This window comes from Rhincodon typus, chromosome 10 (genome assembly GCF_021869965.1).
Source record: "Rhincodon typus isolate 14 chromosome 10, sRhiTyp1.1, whole genome shotgun sequence".
NCBI classification, from domain to species: Eukaryota; Metazoa; Chordata; class Chondrichthyes; order Orectolobiformes; family Rhincodontidae; genus Rhincodon; species Rhincodon typus.
In genome coordinates, this window is record NC_063341.1 from 14,704,350 (window position 1) to 14,717,912 (window position 13,563).

Below are 13,563 nucleotides of genomic sequence, written 5' to 3' on the forward strand. Positions count from 1 at the left end.
CCTACCAATCTGGAGTTAGAAAGGTGCAAATTGTCACAAACTCTCATTCCCAAGTGTTATATAGTGCCCCTGCTGAAACATGCTGGTATGAACGAAAGTGTGGGTACAGGAATAAATCCTGCTGAGATTCCATCTGGTGATAAATAACCTGTTAGTACTCGCAAACTAGACTCACATCTATGAAATGGCCATAGGTGTAAGGTTCAGGAGGCTGTGAAAACACACTTAGCAAACATCTGATGTCTTCAGGAGTGATACAGGAAGAGGAAAACATTGCCAAGATAGAAAAAAGTGCACCATAGCTATTATTATTATTTAATAAACATTTTAACAGTGTATGTAAAATATTGACAGCATTATAAACGCAACACAATATTGTTAAAAAAACCTCACATCACTTATGTGACATTAGTATCTGGTACTTGGTGGGATAGATCTGACTGTGGAAGTAACATTTCACACTTGTTTGAATTATATTGACAAGTCAGCATTGAGTATAGTAAATGTAAGGTTTGTGTTTAAGAGATCACTATGACACAATACAACGTTTTCTTACAGGGAGAGTCCAAATTGTTAACGCACAAAATATACAAACTAAAAGTGATAGAAAAGAATAGTATCTACAATATTTATATTGTTAAAATCATAATTAATTTCTTCCTGTACATGTGCCAATATGTACAATAAGTTTATATTTTAGAATTATACAAAATGCTTAAAAGATGGTCGTTCAAGTGTCACTGTAGAGTGATAACACTCCCCTGTCTCAAAAGGGAAAAAATAGGAATATCCCACACTGTTACTGATCCATGTCCTTTCCTCAGTGGGGTGCTAACAATAGACTGAATGGGTCTTTCAAAAGCTCAGAAACTGAGTGTCTCAAACACTAAAAGTGTAAACCACAACACAGGATGTTGGCACCAACACAACACATCTCCTTACCTGTAAGAGGAACTTCCGGAACTTGTGAGAAGTCATGTGACGAAGGTACCATTTGTTGATAACTTTAAAAATCACCCAAAGGCAGTTCAACTCTCAGGGAGCCAAACCACGAATTAGCCGTAAGCCATAAAGAAACGTCTTGAAAGCAGGAGATCCCATGAGACAAAGGGACTGCCCCAACCTGTTTCACCTTCAGGTTCACCTGAGGACCAATCTCCTGGAAAACTGATGACAATGAACCGCAGAGCATGCTGGGAACCCAGTGCTGTACAATATCTTCATGTCAACTTTCACTCAATACACCACACTTGCTTCATGGAAGAGGGGAGAATTGATCAATCCTAGTGTACATATATTTGTGCAATCAAGTGGGTGATCTTACATATGTTCAGGGTAAGTGTGTCAGAATTCTTCATTTTAAACTCACAAAACTTGCTGCCTTATGACTTAATTGGGATCATACTCGGAAAACACCCACTTCTTTCATATAAAAACAAAATTGTTATAGCCAGTAAAAGGAAACAAAGTTTGCACATTTTCGCAATCTCTGCATGGATTTCCTCTGGGTGCTCCAGTTCCCTCCCACAGTCCAAAGACGTGCAGGTTAGGTGGATTGGCCAGGCTAAATTGTCCATAGGGTTCAGGGTTGTGCTGGTTAAGTGGATTCTGCATAGGAAATGCGGGGTCCCAGGGTTAGGGGAGGGGGCTGGGTCAGCTTGGGATGCTCTTCGGAGGGTCGGTGTGGACTCGATGACCTGAATGGCCTGTTTCCACAACGTAGGGAATCATGATTCAATCTGTGCCAGTACGAAGCAAGCAAGACCAAGAGAAATTGTGAGAAAAAAATTGCAAAAATAATCAATTTTCAGATAATGTGTACAGTTGCATAGCGATCAGTAAGCCACGTGCAATTTTCAATACTTTCTGTGCGCACACTGCTGCCTCGGTACTTTCAGTCGCCTCTTGGAACGAAGCCGTCTCTTTGGCGAGCACCTGCTTGTTTGAAACGCAGAGAAACAAAACATTATTTCATACAACAGAACAGCTTCTTAAAACGACGTTACAAATTGAACACAATGAGCAGAAATTAAGTCAGCTGGTGGAGACCTGATGACGCAAAACTGGGAGTATACCCACCATCCCAATCTCTGGGATCCTGGAGGGAATTAAGTACCTAATTGGGGCAGGGGGTGGGGGAGTGCCCCCTACTGTTGTTGCTTTGACTTCCCGGAGGAGTAATTTCCTTGCTGCACCACCACAGAAGGGCAGAAATCCCCCTTGGGGGGGTGTAGGCTCTCCATTACCTGTCACTGAGAGCGGTGGCTACTTCAGTAAGGCCCTAAGGCAAAATCACTAAATCTCAAGAAAGGGACAGGTGGGTGGGATGGGATTTACAGGGAGCAGATTACTGTGTGACTCGGTGTGACAGGAGGCTACATGCAAAAGGCAGTAGGTAGTTCCCAGCGGGCACATCCATCTGGATGCCAGGTCCCTCAAATCAGGCGCTAAGGGCCTGTACGTGTGGAATGCCTTTCTCTTCTTAGTCACCATGTTGCTTACCCATTGAATGCTGGCGGTTAGTGGGTGGGATTAGGCTTTAAGTGAACCGCTTAAAGGCATCAATTGGTGAACGGACATGAAGGCTGTCTGCAAGACTACCTTTCCTCACTTTAACAAGGAGGGTTTGCACACACAGTAACCTCCTGTCCAAGTAAATGCCACCTCATCTCACAGCGCCAGGGGGTAGAGAGACGCCAAATCCCCACCCTCTACCTTTTCAACAACGAGAATCCATCTGTCTGAATTCACAACTATTTCTGATCCCTCATCAGTCAGTCAACAGGCTTCCCTTGCAATGCCTTGAGTGCATTTTTTCATGGAATCCTTGCAGTGTGGAAGCCATTTGGCCCATTAGGTCCACACCGACCCACCCCAATCCTTGCAACCCTGCATCCCGCAATGGCTATTCCACCTAAACACTATGGTCAATCCACCTAACCTGCCTAGGGGGAGGAAATTGAAGCACCCGGAGGAAACCCACACAAACGTGGGGAGAATGAGCAAACACAACACAGACAGCCGCCTGAGGGTGGAATCGAATCTGGGTCCCTAGCGCTGTGAGGCAGCAGCGCTAACCACTGAGACACCAAGATGCCCTTGTGTACACTTTCCTGAAACTAAATAAAAGCTTAGAAGGATTAGCAGTTTTTGGGCAAATCACAGGCTCACTGCTGAAATTGAAAACACAGTCCGAACTCAAACCGACATGACAAATCACATAGCCAAATGCAATTTTAGTTCAAAGTAAGGCAATAGTAATAAGCTCTTCCACTTACCCTGAGGTAAATAAATATTTGTTTACTGAATACTATGCAATCACATTTTAATGATTTTTTTTTTATTCCTTCATTTGCTTTCAAACATTTTTATCTAGCGAGAACTGCTCATTATAGCAGTTGCCATGGTAGGCTCAGTGAATGCAATAAAGCTGGAGTGAGACAATAAAAGTACAGGGTTTTTAAGAGGAAGAGAAGCTGGAGACATTATGCCACTGCAGGTCGACAGATGTATGATTACAGTGAACCTATGTGGACTGAAATGAAATACAGTATGCGCTTGTTAAAGGCAAAAGGGTCAGAGTATTTGTCACAGACAGCGATGGTTGCTGCAATAAAGAGTGATCATCACAAACACACACTGTCTCAAAGCAGTTTCTTTTTACCCTCTTTTTTTTTGTCATTTCTGAGTCAGAGGATTGCCAAGGGAGTTTCCATTCTATTGTACTTGCTTCACTACAAGTTCAACAGCAGCAGCAAAGCAAAAACAACTGGAGGAAAGCCTCATAAAAAGAAACGTGTGTAAACACAGAACCACCCTCCCCAACCCAATGCGAGGAGCAAAGCACAAACAGATGTCAACGTTTCCTCCCGACCTCCAGACAACTTAACGAGCAAGGAAACCTCCGCATCTGTGCCTAAGACTTTCATTCCTGGGTCAAGTGCGCAGAGGCAGGAGAATTCTGTCAGCTCTAGTAACGTATATGGGCTGCCCATTTTCAGTGCGCAGGTTGGGGGGGTGGGGGCGGGGATGCGTGCAAGATTAAAACTCGGGGCAGATGACCTGTGAAGACGTGAAGTAGATGCCTCTTGCTGAGGCAGGACGCCTCAGAACTTCCAACACCACGTTCAAAGTTTAAAAATAAAAAGATTATGGCATGAAGCATCCCTCCTGCCTTCGCCACTCACTCTCCATGACACTCCATGCCAGCTAACATTGCTTACACACACTGCCATGGCATCCACTTCCTCAATGCCAGCGTATGCCCGGTAGAAAACACCTACGGTCTTCAGACCCTCCATGGAGAGGTGAAGGCCTTGTGGTATTATTGCTAGACAATAAATCCTGAAACTCAGCTGATGTTCCGGGGACCAGAGTTCGAATCCTGACACGGTAGATGGTGGAACTTGAACTTATTCATTAAAAAACAAATTGGAATTAAGAATCTACCAATGACCATGATTGTCAGGAAGAACCTATCTGGCTCACTCACGTCCTTCAGCGAAGAAAATCTGCCATCCTCACCTGGTCTGGCCTACGTGTGACTCCAGACCCACAGCAAGTGGTTGACTCTCAAATGCCCTCTGAAATGGCCTAGCAAGCCACTCAGTTCAAGGACAGCAAGGAGAGGGCAATAATTGCTGGCCAGCCAGCAACGCCCCCGTCCCGTAACTGAATAAAAAAAATTCCCTGTACCAATCAATATGCCCCCTCACCATCATGCCAACGCATGCCCTGCGACCCATACCTTGCCTCTTTTTAGCCCTTATGTAAAATGATGCTGTCCCATGCCTCCAACACCATCCTTTGCCTTTCATCTGCCAACTCGTTCAGTAACCATCTCAGGACCCATGTACAAATAAGAAGAAATATAGTTCTATTAAATGAGCTCGACTGTATTGCAAACTTCATTACATTGATTAAAAAAACCAAATTCATAGCAACACATTTATTACATTTAAGTTCCCTCACCTCAGTAAAGTTTTAGAAGGACAAACATTTAATTCAAGTGCAATAGGCATAGGAATTTAGAGTCCCATATGAAAAGAGTCCACAATCACTTGTAGCTATCGATAAAACTGTGAAATAGAAGGCAATCTCTGTGATCCTTGTGAAATCAGTCATGTCACACTCATCCAAAAATGAAAATCCTCATGCTAATGTATGCGGACAGAACTAGAAAACAATCCATTTAAAAAACTTATTTGCCTTGGAGTTTGAATGCCTGACAGTCTTGACCAGCTCCTTTGACAGAGTGACGACCCCAATGAAATTATGCACTGTTTACACACAAGCCTGTCTACTTTTACCGATTCCCATGACCCCCTGCTCTCTCTCAAAGCGTACTTTACCTCTACCAAAGGACACTTATCACCGTAAAAACAGTCCCGGGACCAGATCCAAAGGGGTACCTTGGCTATCTACACAAATCCATAAAGGTTCAGACTTCTCTTAATTGGTCAATGATATTCACTTTTGGTTTCAGGCACTTACTTCACTAAAATCACTCAGGAGTGGACGATGCTATTGAGTTACAAGACCAGCCGGATCTGGAAGGTGTATACATGTGAATCCCAAGCCGACTCCATTCCCATCGTGCAAAATTGGGGAAGTTGGGTAAGCTCCCTGACATGGTAAAACTCCGGACCCAAGTCTTTTAAATTTTCTTGGCAATCCATACTTACCAGTTACCACATCCAAACCATACACATCCCTTACCCAATCACTATTTTCAAAATAAACGTTTGTGTTGTGTCAATGGATTCATATTGCCCCAATTCAATGTGTTATACAGGTAGAGTACCACCCTTTCTTCTTCCAAAACTCATTTCTTCTTCCCAATCCACTGTTTTCTCTGATAATCGTAATCCTTGGATATAATTTTAACGTTTTCATCCGATTCCCACGGAAATATTGTCATAAGTTCCAACACACGCCAGAAGCTTTTAAATAACTTATATTTTTGCAGCAATTCTTACCTCGGGAGCATGCAGGTAATTCTCTTGCACAATTCAATATTGTACATTGTGAGCGGCCTGGATATTCCATTCATTTTGATACAACAATGCACACTTCAACGATTCAAACTGTACATACTTATAATCAAATGGCATGTCCTCCTAATATTTTACCTTGACGGAGTCAGCTTTGTGGTCTTCTGCACACATTCTAAAAACTTCTCAATGCTATTTATGGTTGAGACGTTTCCTCCGTCATATAGCAAAACCTAAAGAAAATAGATAAATAGGTGGTAAGTGCCTTTAAAATGAATCACCTTTTGAAGGTGGCTGCAGGCCCCTATTACCTGCAGAGGGCCTATGTGTTACAATTCACTTTTGCCGCAAAACACGTTAAAAGGAAAAAGGGCGAAAAAAAGTTTCTCAAGATAAGACAGAGATGTTAATAATGGACGGCTGGAGTAGACAAGGGATCAGAAAACTCCAGTAAGGACTATACAGGGACAGCAGGGCACTTTTCAAGGCAGGTTCAGATACCCCCCTGGTGTACGGTTGAGGTTTTGAATGGCTACTTCTACAAGATCACACATAATCTATTTCTTCACATCAAAACTGTCATGACAGAACAGGAAAAGATCTGACCCTCATTTTGATCGAGGGTCCCACTTGAAACATTAACTTTCTCTTTTCTGTGAATTTCCAGCCTTTTTGACAATGTTTATGATTTACACCTGTCAGCCTCTCTGATTACCTCGAGTAAATGGTATTCTACAAACCAACAAGTGAAAAGAGAGTGTTTTAGAGAGACATTGACCTAGAAAATAATATTAAATTAGGTGATGACACAACTACGCGCAGTGTTCAGTAAAGCACTATTTGCAGACACATTTGAGTTTTAAGTAAAAAGCAGTACCTGGGTTGTGAACAGGTTCCATTCCATCATGAAAACAATGCAAGACAATATAAAAGGAGTCACTCATGAGTACAGCAAATATTCATGCACCAGGTTTTTAAAATTACACCCCTGAATGAGACTGCATTTGGAAGTATGAGCATTCATAAGTTCATAAACTTAGGACCCCCTGTAATACTAAATAATTCAATGCCAAAGTAGAAAGCACGCCATAAAAAGTATCACAATTGACTACAGACACTAGTTTCAAGCTAATTTACTTACACAACACAAAACTGAAATGAAAGGGATTACAAATCAATGCAAGGGGTGGTAACCAAACGTTCTATATGTAAAGTGGGTATCATAGGGTATAGTCTCAACGCCTATCACACCCCTATTTGGTCACCCATGTTGAGTCACCATGTTGTATGGTGGCTGGTTCAGCCTTCCAAGTGACAGGCCAATCGTTTTACATTGTCCTGATCTAGCTTTGTGCCAGAATTCAAACCTCTAAAGCAAACAAAGCACTTACCTGACTTGTTCTGTTGTCAGTCAACATAAAGAATGTCATTCCTCCAGTTTATCTGAACTACGTGACCATCTGCACCTCACCACCCTATTTCTCCAAATCCAGTATTCTACAATGTGTTCGCCACAAACCATGTGTAGCTCCATGGGAATCCAAATGTAGCTAACCGCATTTTTTTATGAGTAATTAAAAATGATTAACAGAGACATGTAATAGGGGCATATGATCTCAATGTGAACACTTATTATTGTTGTAAAATGGTAAAGCAAAAAGCTGTGTGTGTGTGTTTTTGTTTCTTCTGTATTTGAAGCTGTCAATGTTTTCAGTTTTTATTCCAAATTTCCAAGATTTGCACCTGTTTTTGATTTTGTATCTGGAATTCCACTCTCCTCCTTTATCTGTCATGTTTTATCCTAATCCTCTTGTACACAGCCAATAATTCATCATTATCCTTTCAAAGTACTAATTGCTTAAAATAGATTAAACTTCATAAATAATACCTCAGTGCTGTGCAGATTTTAACTTCATGCCTTATAAAATGTCTTACAGTCCAAGCAACAAGGTAAAAGATATCTGTTAACTGTGTCTTTCTAGTTACAAAAGTACCTTCAGCATGACTGTACGTCAAGGCAGCTATGCCTGAAGTATATTCATTTGGTGTAAATCCTAATCGTCAGTTACCTTACACTGAAAAAGTCAACGACAAATAGATTAAGCAATGCTGAAAGCACATATAAATGTATTTCTATGACATGTAGGTGCAGATAATGCCAACAGGAGGATTCAATCATTTTACTGGCTGAAATACTCCGTGCAGCCTACCTCCTCCCCTTCCCGACAGAGAAATCAGGAAATAAAGTCATGATTAGCAACCCTCCATGGACTGCAGCAAAAGCGGAGAAACACTCTGCGCTAGTCATCCTCTGCAGCTGCCAAGATAACCAGACATCTTGGATCATGCAAAACCTTGGCTGAGTGTGGGCAGCGGCCCCACATTCCCACGTGTAGGTTTAGCTGTAAAAAGCGTGATCTTTAAAAGCACTTACCTCCTGAACATTCTCGATCAACGGAGTGCTCACTATAATTTGAGACGCAACAAAGACTATATTGGCCTGTTGGGGCACGTCCCCTGTTATCCCACAGTACCCAGCCTGCCATCTGACAGCACCATGAATGTAGCTAATATCAAGCTACAATATTAATGCCAAGAATTCTTTGCACTTTAATACATTATGTCTATCCCAGCTGTCAAACACATAATCCATCAGCTGGGATCAAATGCACTTGGGGTTACAGTTTAGGTGCAAGGTGAAAACTATCATTATGGAATTCAAAGGCTAAGGACATAGAAGCAACAAAGTTATTTGGTCCATCAACTTTGTTAGTCATGACAGTTTCACCTCTTGAATGCACAGTCCTCATCCAATCTCCAAACAGAACATAGAACATAGGACAGTACAGCACACTACAGGCCCTTCAGCCCACTATGTTGTGCAAACCTATTATCCTTTAACAAGTTTTATTCCCATGTAATTATCTCTCTGACTTTGAGCTATCTTGGTTGATTTCACTTAGAAAACCTCTTGGGCAGTTTGATATACATTCTCACAGCCTTCTGTTGTTTATTTTCACTCTCCAAATTGGTTTAGCTTTCATTTTAAGGTGTTCTCCCATTATAAAATGGAAATGTTCTCCACTATGAGTTCAGCAGTTCCCTTTTCTATTTTAAACCCAACCATCAGACCACCTTTTAACCTTCTCAACTCAAATTATTTAGCCCAATTTTATCCAGTATCTCATCATTCACCTCAAGTATTACCCGCTGATTCATTGGCCCATATGCCCTTCCCCTGGTCGGGTATCCTATACTTGGAGTTAAACTCGGAAGGCTAATGCTGCATTTACCCTTTTCCTTATTTGGGTGCACCTACACACCCACCATAAAAGACTAATGCATTCAAAAAACACTTTTTTTTTCCATCTTCAATATATCTATACATGTGCTTAATATGCAGTATATTCTTTTGGAGCATTCTGTGATTTTCTTCACACTTCAGTTGACTTAACTTGCATCAGCTTTCCAAGTCCAGATCACTGGTCCAAATCACTGACATGTATAGAAAATTTGCAGCCTTTGACATTTTTCACAACCTATTAATCCAAAAGTACCTCCTTTATGCCAATTCTCTACATCCTAGTTCCCAATCAATGTGGAATCCATGCCTAAGGGTTGTCTCCATGTCTCAATTTTAACTATATGTTTCCTGCATTGCACCTTTGCCAATTGAGAAACTGTGCTGTTCTGTGCTTTGAATATTTCGATAAAGTTGCCTCTACACCCTGCAAGGTGATTGTCACACTGTGTACTTTATGTGCTAATGACTGGAAAATGTCTGTACTTTACCTGTTAATATTTAGTGAGCTGTATGCACAGGCAGTTTGTACTGCAGAATAATGTGAAACTTTGTAGGAACCAACACACAACAACTGGCTTTCTCTTCGAGCTCGATACCTTAAACTAAATCTCCTCAATCACTGACTACCTAACAAAACCTCCACTCTGAAGCAGTTTTGGGGAAGGTCACATTTTTGAATTATCTATATTCAATTTTACATCTATATTTAATAGTCAGAAGGGCCAGAATGAAGGGAGGAATACAGGAATAAGGAGAGGTCATTCACCCCTTCAAGCCTGTTTAGCCATTTATTTGCAGCACTTAGTTCATTCCAACTCCTTGCCTTTGTTCTGTAACTGTTGGAAACCTTAATTAACAAAAATCTATCCACACAAAAGCAAGATGCTATGGATACTGTAAATCTGAAATGAAAACAAAAACTGCTGGAAATATTCAACAGCTCAAACAGCATTTGTGAAAAGAGGAACAGGGTTAAAAGGCCGGGGGGTGGGGGGGGGGGGGGGGTCTTCTGCGGAGCTGCAATCTTACCCATATTGCTACTCTACCCCTGTAACTGTATTCAACCACAATCTGCACTCCCACGCTGCTATATATCCACAACTCCATCATTACCACTAAGCCGTGGGACCAACCCTGGTTAAACGAAGGGAGCAGGAGGGCATGCCAGGATCACACTAGGTATAACTTATAACAAGGTGTTTAACTTATGCCAAACAATGGAAGTAACATGCAATAGACAGTGTTAAGTGATCTACAATCAATAGATCCAGAAGGACATCGGCGCAATGGGGAAAGACCACAGTCTGAGGTCTTCCTGCTGAAGGTAAATTGTGGTCCGTTCAGTTTTCAGACCCTCTTAGTGCCTCAAATATATGCAAATATTAGTATTGTCTGTGGAAGAGAGGTCTTTGGTTTTTTTGGATAGAGTCAAAGTCCAATGTTTTGTTTATTTACTTGATATGCAACTGTACAGAACCAAACTAGTTTGGTGATAATGTATATATACAAAGACTTTTTTTATGAATAAAGTATATTTTTGGAATTTAAAAAAAAAGACAAAATGCAACCCAGCTGAATACCGTCCTATCAGTCCACTCTTAATCATCTGGAAACTGATGGAAAGGGTCATCAACAGTGCTTGCTGAACAACAATCTGTACACTGCTGCTCAGTTTGGATTCTGCCAGGGCCACTCAGCTCCTGATCTCATTACAAACTTAGTCCAAACATGGACAAAAAAGAGTTGAATTCCAGAGGTGATGTGAGAGTGATAGCCCTTGACAGCAAGGCAGCACTTGACTGAGTGTGGCATTAAGGAAATCCAGCAAAACTCTCGTCAGTGGGAATCAGAGGACAATCTCCCTGCTGTGTGGAGTCATACCTAGCACAAAGAATTATAGTTTTGGTTTCTGCAGGCCAATCATCTCAGTATCTTTGCAGGGGTTTCTCAGAGTAGTGATCTTTGTCCAACCATCAACAGCTACTTCCTCAAGACCTTCCATCCATTACAAGATCAGAAATGGATGGTGTGCATAATCTTCAAAACCATTCATGACTCCTCAGGTACAGAAGAGCCCATGTCCACATGCAGCAAGACCGGGACAACATCCAAGCTTGGTACCTAAATGGCAAGTAAGAATTGCACCACACAAATGGTAGGCAATGGCCATTTCTAAAAACAAGGGAGAACATATCCATTTCCCCTTGATGCTCAAAGGCTGAATTCTCCCACTTTCAACATCCTGGAAACTCCCATCGACCAGAAAACTGACCTGGACCAGCTGCATAAATACTGTGGCTTCTGTAGGAGAAGCAGAGATTAGCAATTCTGTAGTGAGTAACTCAGCTCCTGACTCCCCAGTTCCTGTCCATCATCTACAAGGAACAAGTCAGCTGTGTGATGAAATACTCCCCACTTGCTTGGAAGGGTGCAGCTCCAACAACACTCAAGAAGCAGAACCATCCAGGAAAAAGCATCGTGCATCAGTGGCACCCATCCACCACATTCAATATTCAGTCCCTTCACCAGTGAATGCACAGTGGCAGCTACAGAATGCACTGCAGCAATTCATGCACGTTCTTTCGGCAGCATCTTCCGAACCTGCGATCTCTTACTACCTACACATGCAAGCAGCAAGTACCTGGACAGTAGCTGTACCTACAACTAACCCACACACCATCCTGAATTGGAACCATCTCACTGCTCCTTCACTACTGTGGGGTCAAAATCCTGCACCTCCCTTCCAGCAGCACGCAGGGGCGTCTCTACACCCAGAGGATTGCTTGATGAAAGAAGGCAGTTGACTTACACCTTTTCAAATTAATTGCACTTATTAAATAGCTTCACTGGGAGTACAATGCTTACCTTTAAATCTGTTTCACCCTTTGGCTGGAGAACAAATATCCTTCCCTTTTCAAGACTTTCAGCTGCAAGTTTTTTCTAAAAAGTAAAACGCAAGGACAGGTTTTTAAAACTTGAGCTGATATTAGTGCACATCTCCCCAAATAATGTGATGATACTTGTTCCAAAAAAATGCTGCCTTTAATAACAAATTTTACCCCATCCTACGGTATGTTCTAATTATGGTCATTTATGTGCATTTGTGCTAAGTCAGTAACTTGTCAAGGTAATTGTGTTGGAATTTGCCACATTTTTTAGGCAATGACTCAAACTGTTGGAACAGCAAAGGCTATCATGACGATTGTAACATCCTTTGCGAAAAAAAAATCCTTTTACTGTCCCCTTCCAATTTTCCTACATCAACTATTCTCCATCGCTGCATCTCCCTTCTCTGTTATGAACCCACAGAGTACATGACCTTCCCTCCAAAAACAAAACATAAAGGTGTAAAGTAATACCTTCCTGAGTAAAAACAGAAAAAAAAATAGTCTGGCAGCATCTTGTTTTTAAAATTCACTTGTGGGTCTTGGGTGTCACTAGATGGCAAGTATTTATTGCCTGTCCCCAGCTGCTGTTGAACTGAGTGACTTGCTAGGCAATTTCAGAGGGTAGTTTTAAGTCAACCATATTGCCGCGGGCCTGGAGTCACATGTAGGCCAGACCAGGTGAGGATGGCAGATTTTCTTCCCTGAAGGACATGAGTGAGCCAGACGGGTATTTTTCTGACAAATCGACAGTGGTTGCGTGGTCATCAGTAGATTCTTAATTCCTGATATTTTTTAAACTTGAGTTCAAATTCCACCATCTGCAACGTCAGGATTCAAACCCGGGTCCCCAGAACATTAGTCAAGTTTTTGAATTAATAGTCTATAGCAATAATACCACCAGGCCATCAACTCCCCATTTTTGGAGAGAGGAACAGACATAATGGTACAAGTCAATGCCCTTTTCATTCTTCTTGTTAAATTCCTAAATAAAATCTGGTGAAAATGGAGATCCTGACAGGAAGATATTGATGAAACTTCTGGAACTTCAATTGGAAACAGTGTGTGGCAGCAGATTTGACAGGTGCATCATTCAGAATGCCTGCTTGAATGACTTTAGAGGAAATCACATACTTGGGAACCAAACTGACGGAAGCTTTACCAATAAACTAACTCGGGGTGGGGGGGTGGTCTTTTTTTCCTGTCCTATTAAAGTCTGTATACAGCACATTATAAAAGTCCTCACAACACATTCTTGGACTCCAAAAAGGTCAAGCTGTAAAGTGACAGGCCTCAGAGTGCAGCATAGACAGAAATACTGATGAACCGATAGCTGAGCTCATCAAGATCAGTTTGTTTGATCCAAAGGATGGCTTAAACA

The 13,563-nt window shown here is 41.7% G+C and overlaps 1 protein-coding gene across 6 annotated transcripts in view; it reads right to left on the reverse strand.

Annotated features, from left to right (window-relative positions):
* Window positions 1-296: 296 nt before the first annotated feature.
* Window positions 297-13,563, reverse strand: part of LOC109914026 (eIF-2-alpha kinase GCN2-like) — a 66,474-nt gene continuing 53,207 nt past the window's right edge. For 4 of the 6 annotated variants that reach the window (XM_048601856.1, XM_048601857.1, XM_048601859.1 and 1 more), the window contains exons 23-25: window positions 12,163-12,237; window positions 6,132-6,226; window positions 297-1,938 (exon numbers count right to left, since the gene is read on the reverse strand). In XM_048601856.1, coding sequence (XP_048457813.1) covers window positions 1,857-1,938; window positions 6,132-6,226; window positions 12,163-12,237 — 252 coding nt within the window. In that variant the 3' untranslated portion in view covers window positions 297-1,856. The remainder of the gene's footprint in view (window positions 1,939-6,131; window positions 6,227-12,162; window positions 12,238-13,563) is intronic. The other 2 variants (XM_048601858.1, XM_048601855.1) reach the window with 1 other exon arrangement.